Raw genomic sequence first — 18,290 nt, 5'->3', positions numbered from 1 at the left:
CCTCTCGGCCTGGTATCTCAGGGTCAGTTTGGGATTCTCTAGTTAGCTGTATAAATTTTTAAGTGTTTAACATTAGCGCTCATTCAAAGGCAAATGGTTAGGATAGAGAGAAAAGTGGAACCCGTGTTTATGTAAGGAAGAGCTGGAGGAACTGGGGATGTTTATTCTGGAAGAGAGGGTACCGAATTGCTGTCTTCACAGGCATGGAGGGCTGTCATGTAGAAGAGGTTAGATTTATTCTGCCGGCTCTGGAGGGCAGAGCAAGGGCCAATGGGGCAGATTTGGGCTCAGTACAGGAATAGCTTTTTACTGGTTACACATGTCCCTGAAAGTAATTAACTGCCTCCAGAATGGTAATTTTGGATCCTGAAAACAGCCACGCCTAGGCAGATGGCTGCTATTGTAGAAGAAATCCTGGTAAAAAATCCCTCAGGACTGGACTAAAGATGCTCAGGTCCGCTCCATCTATAAGATCCTGGTCCTCTGTCTCTCCACCTCTCTGTCCAGCAGACCCATTTCTTGAGCACCCTCTGTTTATTCAGCACAGCACTGGGATGCGGAGAGCTCGGCACCATCATGGGGACACAGGCCCATAGGTGGTGACCACAGCCTGGTGCGGCAGGGGCAGGTGCTACAATGGAACTGGCTGTGCAGGGCCTCAGGGCCCATACCCCATGGGAGGCAGGGCCTGAGCTGAGCTGTAAGTGGGGGTCGCCCAGGTACAGAGTGGAGATGGGGTGTTGCAGAGGGGCCAGGGCAGAGACCGGTGAGCGTGTGGGCACAGGTGGGGAGGAAGAAAAGGCAATGAAGCAGCAGTTGGAGCAGGAGCTGCTTTGTATGCTAAACTGAGCGTTTGGATTTAGGAGTTGCCACATCTGATTTGCCTGTTTGAAAGGTGGCTCAGCTGACAAGGTTGAGGGTGATGTGGTACTAACAGTAATGTCTCCCAGGGCTCAGGTTTCTCACCTTGTGTAGAAGGGGCTTGGCCTACTCTGCATTATCCTATGGGAATAAATTCATTCGCTGACTTCTGTAATTCTGTGTTGATTGTGAGCCCCATGGTGCTTGAGGCCTTTCTGGGCACAAGTAGAGTCACACTGGCCATGAGAGCCAGACTGCACTCACACTTCCCAGTTGTGCTGTTGGGACCTCCAGACGCCCTGGCGCCCCCCAGAGATGCCCAGTGGGCATGCATGCACTGACCCCTTCTGCTCCTGAGGATGACGCCTCCTCGTCCCAGTGCTGCTGGTGCTGACACCTCCTAGGCATTTTGAGGTCGCTGCCCAGCACCCACATTCCCGGGACTGCAGCCTCCACTGTGCTATTCTCGAGGCCTTCACTGCAGCACAGCCACCCTGTCCCCAGCACAGGGGGGAACCCCCTCTCTTTGTGCTACTATTTGTCACCTGGGTCATGAGGTGGGACTGGATAGGCTTGTGTCTCACAAAAGCCCTCTAGTATCTGCCTGCAAGTTCAAGGCTGTAGGCCCAAGAGCTGAGATAGATAACAGGGTTTCCCCCAGGATATCCTGACGTGCCCCCTGCCCTGACTTGTTGCTGACCCTGTGGCAGAAAGAGAAGGCAAAATGAACAGGAATCCTGGCAGTGTCACCCTCAGGTCTTCAAACACAGCTACACCTGAGATGACAGTGACCGTTGCCCATGACGCGTGCCTGGCACAGGGCTGAAGCTTCTCAGGCACCATCTCATCCTATCACCCCAGCCCGTGGAGGTGCAGACTGCCTGTGTTCTCATTTTTGGAGGAGGATGAGGTCCCGGGAGAGTTAAGTGACTTGCTCAAGGTCAAGCAGCTTGCAGAGCTAGAATTCAAAACCAAACTGGTCTGGGATAATCTTAGAACCTAATTAACAGACAAGTGCCTACTTTGCTCATTTATCACCTCTACATATATTTAAAATGAGCTTTTGCCTCCAGGGCTGGGAAGAGACAGTGGATGCTGCCGTCTCCTATCTCTTGAAGACCTGCCTTTCGAAGAGTTCCAAGGAGCAGGCTTTGAACCTCGGCAGCCAGTTGACCAAACCCAAAGACACGGGCCGACTGAAGAAGCACATCACCTTGCTTTGCGACAGACTGGCCAAAGGTGGGCGTCTCTGCCTGAGCGCAGACACGGCTGCCCCGCCGACCATGGTCATGCCAGGTAAGCACTCTACCTATACCGCTGGGCTTTCCCCATACAGGGCATGTGTCTGGGGTTGTGCTTGCGGTATTAAAGTGCTGGTGGCCAAGAAAATTGCTTTCACATTTCTCCTCAGATTTCCCAGGGTAACCACTTGGATAAATATTCTTGGAGTATTTGCTTGCTAGACATTTCTATAATGCTATACCTTTTTTCTTCTCCCTGCTTTTAAATGTGTGATCCTTTTTGTTTTGCTTCTCACCAATAAAAAGTGGATTAGAGAATGAAACTGAATGTGATCTCGAGATACCGCATTTCTTAGATGAAAATAGCATCATGCAAGCACTAATGTTATCCAGGTGAGCCCCATCCCTCCTGCTGCTTGCTTGGATTGTGGTCATCAGAATATGGAAAAGAGACAAAGAAGAAGCCTGGGGAATGGGAGACGAGGCACCCATGGGCCAGGGTGAGAGGGGTCAGCCCTCCCCTGAGTGACAGTCAGTCAGGGCCGTGGGCATCCAGCTCAGCCCTGCCTGCCCACAGGCAAACGGTCCCTTCGAGGCAGCAGCACGTCCTGACCTCCTGCTTCCAAGTGTCTCTTCGTGGCAGCAGGAAGGAACATAAAGTAAATGAATTGGTTAAGTGCAGCAGCTGTAGCATCTATTTCCTCCAGAAGCAAGGACCATAGTAAGGGATGTGGTTTTCTCTTCTTCCTTCTTACCTGCCTTGTGCCCTGCCCCAGCCTGTGCTGATGCTCTTCCTGTTGCTGCCTTTCCTCCTCAATCAGCACTTCTAGATGTAAAAGGAATGCAAGCAGAAACTCAAAAAGATAAACACGGAGACCAAGTAGCCTAATGTAATGGGTGCGGACTCTGGAGGCAGGTGGCCCAGTGTTTGGGTCCTGCCTCCACCCCCAGCTACTTGCATGGCCCTGGATATGTAAGTTAGCTTTCCAGAGTGTTAGTTTCTTCCCTTTGGAAGTGGATATAATAATTCGCCTCTGGGTGCCAGGGCCTCAGATATTTGTACAGTACCCAGTACAATGCTTGTAACAGAGACACACTTAGAAAATTCAAGCTATAATTTTAGCTTGTAAAATTCAAGCTATAATTTTACCATTGTTATGGGTATATGTGTGATTCGGCCTCTGAATTTGGTGTAGAGGCATGGAATACCTAGTCTGGGGTTGTGGGGTTCTATATTCTACGGTTTTTAATATTAAATATTCCTAACTCAGCATTTCAGAATAGAAATGCCTTCCCACATAAAAACAATGGAATAGTTTGTCAAAATTTAGGTCCTTTCCATGTTGTCCTTGTCAACATCCTCCAAATTGGTCCTTCAGCCTCTACTTTTTCCATCTTCTGTCCACTGTTTTCAAATTATTTTCCGAAGAAATAAATATTTGGACTTAATGTGATAGTAAATGGAAAATGTTCACTATAGTCAGCACTCAGAATACGGCTCTCCTTCCTTCCTTGCCAGTGGGGAAAACAAAGTGGGTGAGGCAGAAGACATGTATAGAAGAGATGGAGATTGGGCCCCCAGGTGGCTGGTGCACCTGCCTTCTCTTCCCCACATCCCTGTGGCCATGTCTTTGGGAAGAGCCATGAGGAGCCCAGTGACAATGCTGTGCACAAAGACCCGGAGAGAGTAGATGCTGCCTTACTCACATTTATTGCTTCTGGGACTTTGGTCACTTGTTTAACTACATTTGGGAGCAGCATGTGGTCTGTGTTCCTATAAGCCCTCGGTGCAGAATTTTAACTGTACAGAAAGAAGGGGCAGAGAAAAGGAAGAGAAGGAAGGAAAGGAGAAGTGAAGGAAGATAGAAAATATATTTGTCCACAGCTAGGAGTCTATAAACCGGGTTTGTGCCTCTCATGCCTGTCCTGGCCAAGTTCATCCCGTTGAGGAGACTGGAGCTTTGCGTGTTAATGCCTCACTGTCATGGTTATACTCATCCCTATACTTGCCCATGACCGCCTCTTTGACTCCGGCTGAGTGACGCTCTCACTTGCCTGGATCAGTCACGAAAGTGAGCGGATTCCGGCTCCACCAGCACCGTCTGCTGGTGACATGCTCCTTTCCTGCCCGGTAGCCCTGTCCACCTTCGCACTCAGATTTTTCACACACTCATTTCTGTACTCTTGCACATTTTTGAGGTCAAAGAACCACATCGAATTTTTGCTGTTGTACAAATAGAAGATGGAGCTAAGAAAAGCTAAGTACCTTGCCCAGAGTTCCATGGTTATGGGAAGGGCTGGGTCTAGACTCCAAGTCTCCTAGCCCACCAGGCCTCCCTCTCGACCACACGGACCGCAGCGGTGCAGTGCATTTCGAGCTGCACCCCACCCCCACCCCCTGCTGTGTCAGCGGTTCTGGATCTGGCCTCCTTTCCCTTCTACTGGCCCAGCAGTGTGGGAGGGAAAGGGCAGAAACAGCTTCACGCAGCCTCTTATTTGCTGTGAGGATTAACAGTAGATCTTTGTTTTGTGCTTAATTTTTATTATCTCCATAGTTGACATGATACCATTATCACAGAGATAACAATGCTATGAATTATTTCTGTTTCAAGCTAGTAATTGTGCAGTTTCCAATTTGAGTTTAGCTATGATAGTTTCAGAATACGTGAAGCTACAGTAGCATATTAGAAAGGATGGATTACTGGACACACAAGCATACAAGTATTTTTCACAGATGTGATCTTTTTTAATAGTTGGGCAGGAACTCAGAAATCATCTGGGCTCACCTCCCACCCCCAGCAGCTGAAGTGACTTCGTGGTTGGTAGGGAAGGGAAGAGGAGGGTGTGTGTACTTTCACCATGTTCCTATTAAACTGCAAATGGATAAATATCTCAGAATAGGAACCCCTTGGTGTTTTCTGGCCTTGTGGCTCTATGAGCCCAGCACCTTGGCTGTGCCTTTCTTGGCTCCGGTAAAGACCATGATGACAGCATCCACCCTGGCATCCTGCGCTTGAACATCGCTGCCCCTCGGAATCACCTCAGGGCCTTCTTGGCCCCACATTCCTCCTGCTGGCCTCTACCGGCCGTCAGGTTCTTTGTCACAGGTTAGCCTGTCCTTTCCCGGATGAGTTCTTTTCATTGCAGAGCCATCAGACTCGCGTATCTCTTCTCTGAAGCTCTGCCATTCTGTCTCTCTGCTGGGGAATGACACTTGCATTAACGTCTCTTTCTGATCTCAGCTGTATGCATTCTGCCTTGAGGCAGGGGTCACAGAGGGCCATCGGGCAGTGTTTTTAGGAATCTGAATGTGAGTGCCTTCAGTGGCCTGGCTGGCATTCTCATTCATACACATGTGTCACCTGCTTCATCCCTGCAGGTGCTTGAGGCCGAGATTTGTGTTAGATTGCTGGAGACATCCTTTGGTGACCTCAGTGTGTAGGACCGTATTTCAATGGCCTAATTCCAACCAAGACTTGAATCTCTCGAGCGCATAGGCACAACTGAATGCATATCTGGGTGGGCCTGACACGTGGTATTTGGAGACGAAACATGTGACCCTCACAAACACTGGTGCTGTTACCCTATCTGTGTGCCTCATTACACTTGACGTCATCTGGGTGATGCTTTGTCCATCGAGAGGCGGCGTGGACCAGTGACAGCCCACCGGCTTGCAGAGCTGTGGTGCGGGCCCACAGCAGGGCAGGCCGAGCAAGCGGGCGAGGACCAGGCTCACAGACAATCCAGGCTCACTGAGGGTCTCAAGTGAGTATTTCCTCAATGTGACCGAATGAGTCGGAGTCGTAATGGGCCAGAGCTTCCCCTGTGTTTCCCTTGGCACTGTCGGGTCCTGGGCCCGCAGGAAGCCAAGACTGGGGAAGGAGGCAAAGAAGTTTGAATGTAACATGAGCCTCTCTGTGGGTGTGGGTTAGGAAACTTATTTCGAGATGCGGTGTGGACCACCCAAGAATTAGTATTTTGTGCATTTTTACTCTGTTGAGTGGGTAGGAGAACAAAAGAGTATAAATCTGACTAAAGTATCTATTCTGTCCTTTTGGGAGATTTACTTAAAACTACCACTTTTCAATATTTAAACAAGTCAATGACCTTTTTGCCCTGAGGGTTGGATGTCATTTTTAGGCTACTTCTGAGTAACCCATTTCAACAGAATGTAAATTTAGTTTTTTAGGTCTCGCTTAGGTGCTGGATAAGACGTTTGGTGTTGTCAGTGTGGTTTAGCTTTTGGTTTTATATTTTATTTGAAATTTTGTAAGTTTGAAGTCCTTCCTTAAGAAAATTTAGACCAATTCAATGTAGGAAAAGTCACAGGAAAAATTACTAAGTGGATTCTGAGTTGATTTCTCCTACAGAGAGTATAATACGTCGTGCATCTTTTTGTTAAAGGAGCAAGTTTCAAAATGGGAAAACACTTATGAAGTAGACTTTGCATCAGAAGTTCATGGGTTCTGGTTAGCTTGGGCCTTCACCAACTGTATGACACAGGACACGTCTCTTAGCTTGTCTGCCTCTCGGTTTTCTCAATTATAATAAGGAGGAATAATAATGCTACTTTTCCATAGAGTTGTTGGCCGAATGAAACCCAGCAGTACTTGGAAAATGAGTAGCAGGTGCCTGACATATAGCAAATTCTCACTAAATATGAGCTATTAATCATCATTCGAAATGCTAATGTCAAATCTCAGCAGGACCTGCAGGAGCTTAACAAACATATTCTAGAGTCAGAAGAGTAAAAATACAAGCTCAGACAGGAAATTTTCAAAGGGAAGAATGTTAGAGTTGCCCACTCGGAGTACGTGTTACCAAGTTAACAGTAAATGGCAGCGCTGCAGTTATAACAAAAAGAGAGCTTGATGCCTCAAATAGAAAGTTCAGAATTGATTAAACTATGGAAGGTCTGAGATGAATTAACGTCAGAAAAAGAGGACCTGAAACTGGGTCCAACATTTCATTGTTTTCATTGTTAAAACAAAACATTGACTTGAAAAATAAGTAAAGGTAAAACTAACAGCAAATTTATTGTAGCATGTAGTTGCCAAAATTTATGTTATACCTAAAGTTATGTGCTAATTCTAAGAGACAACCCTGGAAGAACTGTGTGTGGCTCTGTTTTTGCTTCATTTCAGGCACGATGGTACACGCCGAATCGCGGTGCATAGGCACCTTTACAAAGAGTGTCCTGTTTAGGAAAAAGTATTTCAAGGCACCACCCATTTTCCTAGGAGTCTTTCCTTTTTTTTGTAAATTTCTTCTTTGTTGTATTATTTTCCATTATCGTTTGTCACCCCTATACCCTCTTCCACCTCTATCCTCCCCCCTTCCCACCCCTAGGAGTCTCTCTCTCTCTCAATCATTTGATGTGCAAGTTATTTCTTCTGAAACATCTGTCATGTCATTATTCTTGTCAGTTTTCTTCTCTTCTTTGTTCGCTGGACTGGCTGCCAGATTTTCTCTGGTTACTGCCCTCGCATGTGACAAGAGCAGTTCTCCAATGACACTGTGACTGCAATAAATCTTGCATCATCAGCAAGATTTGCAGTTTTCCTCTGCAGCCAATTTATGTATATTTGCAACAATTTCAGACAGGCGGTAAGAGAGTAACTAATATAAAATGTTGATAGTGGGGGGATTGATTCACCTAGTGTTAATTATGAAAGATACTTGAGTGGGGACTAATTATACAAGTGGTTGGTTGGTGTGTGCGTGAACATATTTGCACTGTGGTTTTGCTTTTTTATGACTACAGCTGGTATAATTATAACTTCTATAAATAGAAGGATCCACCCCCCAATTAAATATGTAAATATTTAGAAGGTGCTGATCTGAACTTAGACCTCTTGTGCTAATGTGGTATTTCAAAGCACTGGAGAGAGGGCAAGATGAATGAGATAAAAAATGGTACTGGGAATTAGCCAACCATTTGGACAGAAAACAAAACACCAGATTCCCTAGTCTATGCCATGTGTCATAGTATATTTCAGATAAAGGAGAGATTTAAATATAAAGCAATGAAATCACAAGAGAAGTCACAGGAGACAGAAGTGGTTGGATACATAGATACGGAGTCAGGATAGGCCTTTCCGAGTAAGTGAGCCAGAGCACATAAACCAGGGCGTATGTTAGTGGTAACTTCCCCGGGTGCAGAGTTTCAGGTGGTATCTGAGTGTCTTCCTACTCCTCTTCCATATATTGTGTGTGTTTTCCTCCAAGTGATGTATGTAACTTATTAAAGGGACCGTGATAGAAAGTAACACAACTATAATTATATTGGAACTGGTAGTCGGGAAAAAACAAGGACCAGTTTTATAAATCAGAAGTTATGGCTTTTTATTCCCCAAGGAAACAAGTTATTCAAGAGCAGTGACTCAGTGTTTACAGGGCTTGTTTGCATTTCAGTCCCGACGGATGAATACGCATGTCCTTCCCAGGACTCTGCTTACAGGTGTGCAGCTAGTTTATGGATTCTGCCTCCCCTCCATCTCTGAGCCTCCTCTCCGAAAGTAGGCCAAATCATGCAGGGTACTGACCTCTGAGTGATTCTTTCACCTTTTCACGGTGGCTTCATTATTGCTAAATCTGGTGAACGCTCCGCCTGCAACCCACTTGGCTGCTCTGCAGCGTTTTATGGTGACGCCATTTCCTCTTTAGAGTATTCTCACTCCTTGGTGTCTCCTTCACCGTTGGAAACTGTTCCTGTCCCCTCAGACCTGTCTTTTCCAGTCTGTCTGGTGGCTCTTGTTCTTTTTTCTGTCTCTTGTCTAATGGTGCTCTGACTTCATGCTTTCCTGGACAGTCTCATCAACCTCCCGCCTGAAATCCATGGACTTCAAGGTCACTCCTCGCTCTCTGCCTCTCGGTGTCCCACAGGCCTCTCCTGCTCCACACGCCTGAGAGGAACCCGTCCGTCTCCTGCGTGTCCGAGCTCAGCGGATGGTATTACCCAACGCCCAGGTCAGGGACCTCGGAGACAACCTTGACTCTGTTTTTTTACTCGCTGAGTTGTTAGTCACCGAGATGTGATGACGGCACCTCCCAAATATATCTCTTTTGTCCTCCTCACTGCTGTTACCTGCCTTAACGCCATTCTTTCCTATTGAGACCATTGAAACGACCTGCCAGTAGTCTTTTTGTATTCATTCCTTCTTTATTTTTAGTACTACCATAAAAAAGCAACTTTTGAACGTTCATAGCAGAATTATAGTCAAGAAAGGGAATAACTCTCAATATTCATCAACTCATGGATATATAAATAAATGTGGTATAGCCATACAGTGGAATACTCTTTAGCGATCCAAAGAGCCATGACATGATGAACCTTGAAAAATTATGCTAAGTGAAAGAGGCTGGTTCGAAATCACACATTGTACGATTCTGTTCATATAAAATGTCCAGAACTGGCAAGTTCATGGGGACAGAGTATATTAGTGTTTGCCTAAGGCTGGGGGGAGATGGGGTGGGTAGGGAAATGGGTATGATGGCTAGTGGGTGTGGGGTTTCTTTTAGGGTGAGAAAAATATCCTCAGATCACATTGTAATGACGGCTGCACAACTTTGTGAGTATACTAAACCATTGGATATATATCTTTAAAAGTATAAATTGGCCCTGGCTGGTGTGGCTCAGTGAATTGCGTGCCAGCCTATGAACCAAAGGGTCGCCATTTGATTCCCAGTCAGGGCACATGCCTGGGTTGTGGGCCAGGTCCCCAGTAGGGGGCACGTGAGAGGTAACCACACATTGATGTTTCTCTCCCTTTCTTTCTCCCTCCCTTACCCTGTGTCTAAAGATAATAGACTCTTTAAAAATATATTTTTTAAAAAGAAAGAAAAGTGTAAATTATATGATATGTGAATTATATTGCAATAAATTTTTTTAAATGCCTCATATTTTTGGTACACAGATAAACATCTTCTTTGTAGAAGTTTAGAAAATTCAAATGAGAAGAAAGAAGTAAATTTAAAATCCTTAATAATCTAACCACCTGACATAGTTATAAACTTGACTAGATACAAATTTATGTATGTATACACATACATAGCCTAAATATATGTATATATATATTCTTCCTATCTTTGCATGTATGTACTTTTGCTTTATTAAGTTGGATCATTCTGTACCTACTGCTTTATAACCCACTTTTAAAACTTTATTATATATCATTATTGCACTAAGTATTATATATTATTTTAATAGTTGCATACTTTACCAGTCCCCTTTTGTCAAATATACAAACTGCAACTGATTTTAACATGATAAAGAATTATTTAGTGAATATCCTTTCAGCTAAATCTGTGTACATCTGCAATGAATTTATGCTCTTTGATGAGTATGAGTTTCTTTCCAAAAATAGAGATCTGGGTGTGTCACTTCTCTGCTTGGAAAGATTCCACAGCTCCCTGTCTCCCACCAATTAAACCCCAAGGCCTGAGCTGGACACGCCATGCTCTTTACTGCACAGAGGGACATAGTCCTTCCAGCTATGCTATGGTGCCCTTTCTTCCTTAAGATCCTTTAGTGATAACGAGTGGCTCAGTATTTTCCCAACACACATGCTTCGCAAATACATGTTTTGCAAGTTTCTATGTGTTTAAATAATTTCCTTAGCTTAGAGAGCCTGCCTTTGGCTGGTGGTAAAATCACACCGATTTCTCAAGACCAGTTCAAAGGTGTCCCACAAGGCACCCCTGTCCTCCCGCTGCTGCTGCTGCTGTCCCTCTCTCCTCCGTGCCCCCCTCCCCCAGGCCTCTGGGCACACGGCTGGCACAGCACTTAGCATGAGGCACAGTCATTTACCACTTTTATTTCATCCGTTACCCCTGTATCAGTCTGCTGGAACTCTCACAACACAATACCGCAGGCCGGGCGGTCTAACCGACAGCAAGTAATGTTCTCCCAGTTCTGGAGGCTGAGACTTCAAGATTAAGGTGCCAGCAGGGTTGGCTCCCCTAGGCCCTTCTGCTGGGCATGCAGTTGGCCACCTTCTCCCTGTGTCCTCACGGGGCCTTGCCTCTGTGCTTGCTCATTCCTGGTGTCTCTTCCTCCTTGTATAAGGACACCGGTCCTTTTGGATTAGAGCCCTGTCCTTATGACCTCGTTTAACCTCAGTTATTTCTTTAAAGGCCCTGTCTCCCAATCCTCACACTGGGGGTTAGGGCCTCACCCTGTGAATTTCGGGGAGGACACGGTCCAGCTCACGGCACCCCGGGAGGAGGACAGTGCACGGAGTGTGCAGTCTGCACTGTGCACTGCTCTGCGACCTCAGAACCCCGCTGATGCCTGGCAGGCGCATGGTCGTGCCCACCATATATTTTTTAAACTTTTCATTTTGAAATCATGTAAAATATCTATAATAATTTTAATTATAGACTCATAGGAAGATGCAGAAATGCTACCTAGAATCCCTGCCCTTCCTCCATCCTTCCCCAGTGGTGGTATTTTATGTGACTGAAGTGCAGTATCAAAAACAGGAAATGGACATTGGTCCACCTTGTATTTTCAGAACGAATCAGTGGAGCTTTCAATAAAGAGGGTAAGTCTCGAAGTAGGTGTAAGTTTTAGACTTTTAGAAACAGTAGAGGCAGATATTGTAGGTAGAATCAGGGATGTGAGCAGGGAGAAGTGGGCCTGTAAGTACACTGGGTGGGTTTCAGATGAGAAATCCAGGTGTCTGGATCAGTGGGTGCTCATTCATCCCGGAACTTGGAAGCAGTGTCAGAGAGATTGAGCAGATGCTAATGTAATGGGAGCTGTTAGCATCTCCCATAATAGGTTCTTAAACTGCAAGGACTTAGAAAAAGCAGTGTTTTAGAAATGCTAATCTCACGGTGGTGTGTAGGATAGAGGGAAGTGTAAAAATAGGGAAGAATACAGATACTCCATCAGGTGTTTTAGTTGCCAATGATGAACATGATTAAGCTGGTTAAGTGAATTTTATTTGTTGTGGATAATGTGCTTTATTTATAGTACAGTGAGCTTCAGCTGATGTGGGTGCACCCAAGAAGAGATATGTCAACAGCTGGGTCTGAGGAATTTTAGTTTAAAGGAAAGACTGAAGCTTGAAAAGTAGATTTTAGTATCCTCAGCTTAGAGGTCATATATTTGCAATCGGATGAAACCTTGGAGGGCATGGAGCCATCCGGAGGGGACCACTGGATTGAGGATTTAAGTAAATTCTATGGGAGGAGTGAATTTCAAGGGATTCCTGGAAGAGGTGGTATCAGTACTATCAGGGACAGTAAAGGTCAAGGAAAGAGCCTTTAAAGGAACAATAGAAGAAGGCAGATGGAAGGAAGAGGCTGTTGTCAGGGCTTTAATTTCTTTTTCTTTAAAAAAGATGCAGAGATGTTTGAAGGTCAGGGGTGGTGGCAAGATGAGAATGTTAAAATCCAACATTCATGTTAATTGGGAAACTTTGAGGAGGCAAAAGAATAATCTAGCATATAGGTAAACTGAATAGATTTAGTATTTGAGAAGAGCAAAACAGAAGAACCTGGATTTAAGTTGGGAATGCATGGAGATTAAAAAAGAAGTTTAACGGAGTCCAGCCACATGAGCTTTGCCGAAGTAGTTTCCTACTGACCTGTGAGAGCAGGAAGGTGGCCATAAAGGTTGACTTGCAGCAGCCACTTACTGCAGGAAGGAGAAGCTCAGCCATTTAGCAACTGTGTAGCTTCTTATTCTTTTGCAGTCTTAGTTTCCTAGCTTGAAACATTCAGTTAATACCTGCTTGCTTTGAAACAACATACTGTTTCAAAAAGCAGACTATATTGTTTAAGAAAGCATTCAGGCCCTGGGTGGTGTGGTTTAGTTGGTTGGAGTGTTGTCCTGTATACTGTAAGGTCATGGGTTCAATTCCTGGTCAGGGCACATACCCAGGTCATGGGTTCGATCCCCAGTTGGGGCGTGTGTGAGAAGGCAGCCAGTCATTCTCACTCTCTTACGTTGGTTTCTTCCTCTCTCTCTCTTTCTCTTTCTCTCATCTTCCTCTTCCCAAAAGAATTAAGATGTCCATGGGTAAGGATAAAAAAGAAGGAAAACAGTCGGTTATTAATAGGATGCTGGTTCTTATCCATTGCAGTAGGGAGTTCTTAATGGGCTGAATGGGAAGGTCAGTGGAAGAATGTTTGAACCCAGGATTCGAGCTGTATTCAACAGGAGAAGCAATTAGGAGTAACTCCAGGGGAAGCGTGCCATCAAAGACTTAATATCCCTGTGTGTACTCAGCAAATACTTGTTGACAGACAAGCTGGCTGGTAACTAATTATTGTACAATGTGACGACCAAAGCCCGTTCTTGGAAGTAGGGTTGTTGATACCAGAAGAGATACCAAGGGACTTTGAGGAATTTCCTTTCCTGCAGATGTTTAAACTAATGTGGACACTCACCAGTCTGAAGAATTGGGGAGAAACCTGGCTTGAAAGCAGAGGAGTAAATTAAATAGCTTTTAAAGGACATCGTTATTTCCGTTTCTTTGCTGTGTCATGTGGACAAGTCTGTAAAATGTTCATTTTGGACCTTCCCCCAGCTGTGAAGTGAGCTGTCTTTTCTTTGGACTACTTACACAGGAAATACTACACTGGAAACCCTAACTCTGTAATTTTTAGTACTCTGAAAATTACTTAAATTACCCAAAAGAGGGGTACTTTAATACCCAGGAACATCCCTCAGCAAGATACCATCTCTGGGGCTTTGTATTCTATCAGAAATAACTGTCTCACTTGCTGTTGGCATTTGGGCTGGATGATCTTCAAATATAAGGATAAAAATAGTATTTATTCTAGCAGTTGCTGGTCTGAAAGGATTTCGACACTCACCATAAACCTGTAACTACTTTTTGGGAGGGTTTCTTCCCCTCGACTTTTACCCCCACCTCAGCTGCTGTCGCCTCGGTGGCTGTGTGTGCGACAGTAGGTTTCCCCCCAAATTCTAATAAACACACTGCCTGTTTTCTTCCCTTCACCTGCTTCTCCCAGTGTCTGTCTGTGGTCTGTCTAACGAGTTTTGTCTTGAACAATAAGACATTTCTCCACTTTTAGTGTAAATTCATGAATATCATGAAAGTTGTATTTATTGTTTTTAATTTTCCTGGAGATGTCAGGGTGCCTGGATGAAGCATTGGAAGTGTTTAAAAGCAGTTCATCGATCAGTTGCCTATGTGAGACCATCATTCAGACTTATTTTATGTCCTTGTTTTATAAAAAAATAAAATATATGAGTAATGACAATACCCACAGGTAGGTGGGGCAGACCCAACAATGTGGCCCATTCCTGTGGCTGAGTCGTTTTTTAAATTCTGGCCAGTACACGTGCCCTAAAAATAGGAGCGACCCCAGCTTCTGACACTGTGTGGCCCCGGCAGCAAAGGCAGGGTGCCTCTTCTGTGAGCCATCGTGCCTGCGAAGGCGGGCTCATGCTCACGCCGCCAGCCTTTAAAAAACTCTTTCATGTTTAGTGTGTTTATTCAGGTAAATTGTTGGAGCAGTCAGTTCCTTCTAATGTATATATAATATGGATTTCTTAAATAATTAAAAATTAGCCCTGGCTGGTGTAGCTCAGTGGATTGAGCGCGGGCCTGCGAACCAGACAATCGCGGTTCTATTCCCAGTCAGGGCACATGCCTGGGTTGCAGGCTGGTTCCCTGCAGGCCAGTTCCCAGCAGGGGACACACAAAAGGCAACCATACATTGATGTTTCTCTCCCTCTGTCCTTCCCTTCCCCTCTAAAGATAAATAAATAAAATCTTTAAAAAAAAATTAAAAATTAAAATGAAAAACTGTTTAGCTTGATTCTGGTGGCTCTCAGAGCGTGTAAACATCGGACTCTAGAAAGTGAGACACCTTTAGGTGTCTTCCTCTGTACGGTGTGTCTCAGCTGCATGTGGTTTTCAAATGCAGCTTTTCATTTCCAACTGTGCATGTTTCAGTTAGCTAGAATTCCTGAGTTTCTCTCCAGACTGCTCTCTGAGCCATCCTCCAGGGTCACGTGGAAAGTGTGACCCGGAATGAGGCGAAGTCACTCTCTAGCTTTCAGGAGCCAAGATTTATGCTGATACCAATGGGGCGGCCTTTCCTGAGTGTGGGCGGGTGTGTGCATGGCAGCCACTCTGAGACATTGGTGGCCTGTGTTAAAAACATGCTTGGAAGTGACTGCCACCTTGAAGCAAGAAGCAAACACACCGCACTGTGATTCCACTGGAGGGAGGGGAGGGCGGGCGAGGTGCCACTCCTGGCCCTGGGGCTCTGAGGTCAGGAGGTCACAGGTATTGAGGGCTCCGGTGTGGAAGTCAGGTGGTTTCAGTGGAAACTCAAGTCCGGTGCAGTGGGCCGTGTCCTTGTTCATCATTGTAGACAGTCCCTGTGGCTGTATACTTCCACAAGTAACTTACCCGATGTTGCCTTTAGACGTTTTAATTGGTAAAAAAAAAATATTTTCTGCCCTGCCTGGTGTGGCTCAGTGGATTGAGTGTGGGCCTGCAAACCAAAAGATTCCCAATTCGATTCCCACTCAGGCCACATGCCTGGGTTGCAGGTCAGGTCCCCAGTTAGGGGGCACATGAGAAGCAACCACACACTGATGTTTCTCTCCCCCTCTTTCTACTTTCCTTTCCCTCTGTCTAAAAATAAATCTTAAAAAAATCTTTTCTTTCAAAATTAGATGAAACGCCACGCTGTGTTAATTTTCTAAACTTAACATGTTAACTCTTGGAAAATCATTTATGATGTAGGCATTTTATGGATTTATAAATGATATACTTCATGTGTTTTTTCTATGGAAAGGGGCACCATCCACCAGGCCAAGAGGGAGGCCCCACGGGGAAGTCTGTAGAGTACTTACTGAGTTCCAGGTGCCGTTCCGGGTACCAGGGCCATGGTGCTGAACCAGATCAACACACCCTGCTTCCAGGGCCCTGACATTTTGGTGGGGGACAGTCACAGGGAGACGAATTTCAGAGACTGATGATGCAGTGATGAATAATAAGTCAGGGTAAGGGGAAAGAGTGCCAGTTATAAACCACTTGTGCCTGTATTGTTGTGATAACTAAAATCTCTTTTTTTTCCAGTTAGTGAAATGGGAGATGGTACATTTTATTATTTGAGACAGATGCCTTGGATGAATAGATAAAACAATTCTGTTTGGTTGTATATTACAGTTTAGTTTATTACTACTAATATTATTCGGGCCTTGTAATTTTCAAAATTTTCTAATTGAAAGAATGTTCAGTTTTCAGGAAAAAAAGGCCAAACTAATTTTTGAGTTGTTTCCCTAAAAAACAAATTTGATGGATATCTGTAGTGGTCAATAAAACATTTCATGCCATATAAACAACTTTCATATTTTCAGCCTATCTTTATCTTGAGGTTATTCTTATGTTTGTGTCCTAGCATCAGCCATTATTAGATGTCTCCTCCCTGTGGAGTGGATTGGACTCTGTCTTACTAGACATGTCTCTGAACATGGAGACCTCGCATTCATTCCCACATCCCTGGAATCTGTATAATTGGAACTCAGAGATGCTCGGCGCATCATTGTGGAATCGATCTGAACGAACGCGAACATTTTCTCTTTCCTTTCCCAGTTTCATGTCACTCGGTTCTCTGCTTCAGTGCTCCCCCGTCCTCCAACACTCCCACTCCACCTTTACCTGCCCCTCCACCAGCCCTTTTGCTCTGCCTTGCACAACACTGTGCATTTCTACCCGAGGGTCCCTTGTCAGTTTCCAGCTCTGAGTAAATCTTTGGCTTTTCTTGGATCTACTCTAGAACTAGAAATTGTCCTAAAATTAATCATGAAACTGACCCAACTGCTAGAATTAATAGTAATAAACTAAACTATATTACACAACCAAACAGAATTGCTTTCTGCTTTCATGCTATGTGATCTTACCTGGTCTTTCCTCTGCTAATCAGTTTTATTTACTTGCTTCGATTGATGTTCTAACTCAGTCCTAACACTGAATTCCTGTGATTTCGCTCAAGCTCCATCCTCTTCTACCCGTCCTCACCAAACTCCGCCGGAGACATCACATCTGCTATACCACGAAGGTCAAAACCGTCCGAAGCAAAACTCTGCTTCCCATCAGTTTGTCTAAAAATTTCCTTTTGTTTTTATTCACCTTTTGTCTTTCTGTTTTTTTCTCAGGAAAAGACACATGTGCTCTTAGCATCAGACTCGGACTTGTTGCCTTGCCTACCGGACTCTGCCTTTTCCCTCCCTCTGTTGTTTTTCCACCAGCACCCCCACCCCCACGATTTCCCATTGGCCAGTCTGCTTTTGCCTTGAAAGTCTCATCGTCAAGCTTCCTCCTGCCCTGCTCTCTGCATACAGTTCCCTTTGCCTTGAACACTGTGATCTATCCGCCCCCTGATACTACCCCTGCCGCCGATGCACTTGCTCACCAGGTCTCAAGTTGAAGGTCACTTTTATTGCTCATGGGCCCTTAGACTTTTCTTCATAGCACGAAGCATAGTTCACAATTACATCTTTGTTGTGGGTCTATTTAATATTTCTCTCACTGTGCTGTAAGTTTCATGAGGGAAGGGACCCCATCTGTGTCATCAGTGCCATAGACTCGGCCGAGTGTCGGCCGTGCCGTGGGCATCCCAGAGACAATTGATGGGTGACTTACATCTTCCCCTGTTTCCCTGTTTCCTCGGGGACCTTATAGCCTCACATTCATCTCAATTGACCCACTGATCTTTTCTCTTTCGTTGTCACATTCACGTTTCTTAACTTTGCTCACTTTTTCTTTTTTTTATTATGTTAAACTGTCTTGTTATTCTTCCCTGCCAGACTTATAAATTATACCAGTTTTACTGTGGTCTCTTAAATACAAATTTGGGATGAAGCTGAATAGCAGCATCTGTAAACAATTCATCTTTTGGCCCAAGGAACAGTATTAGGAACTTAATGAACACATGTCAAGTTCTTAAAAGGGATAAAGGAGCCTTATCCATGAAATAGGACTATTTTTTGTTGTTTATTTTTTTGTTGTTCTTTTAATAGATACTTAAAAAAATAGCACCATGTTCCAGGCACTATACTGGGCATTTGGATATGCTGATTAAGAAGAGAGACAGCAGTCCTACCTCCATGTGTCCTGGAGGGAGGTGTAGCTAATGTGCAGGTGTGCACTGAGCAGGGGAGTTCCTGGGTGTTTGTGCAGTGAAACAAGC

General features: G+C 44.9%; 1 protein-coding gene across 3 annotated transcripts in view; it reads left to right on the top strand.

Annotated features, from left to right (window-relative positions):
• BBS9 (Bardet-Biedl syndrome 9) overlaps window positions 1–18,290 on the top strand; it is a 350,821-nt gene that overhangs the window by 293,478 nt on the left and 39,053 nt on the right. For all 3 annotated transcript variants that reach the window (XM_053661722.1, XM_053661721.1, XM_053661724.1), the window contains one exon: window positions 1,935–2,157. In XM_053661722.1, coding sequence (XP_053517697.1) covers window positions 1,935–2,157 — 223 coding nt within the window. The remainder of the gene's footprint in view (window positions 1–1,934; window positions 2,158–18,290) is intronic.

The sequence above is a fragment of the Artibeus jamaicensis genome, unplaced genomic scaffold (assembly GCF_021234435.1).
Source record: "Artibeus jamaicensis isolate MK-2021 breed Jamaican fruit bat unplaced genomic scaffold, CSHL_Jam_final contig_1016, whole genome shotgun sequence".
Classification (NCBI taxonomy): Eukaryota; Metazoa; Chordata; class Mammalia; order Chiroptera; family Phyllostomidae; genus Artibeus; species Artibeus jamaicensis.
The sequence above is the reverse complement of the archived record's forward strand: the minus strand, read 5'-3'. Positions and strand labels throughout refer to the sequence as shown.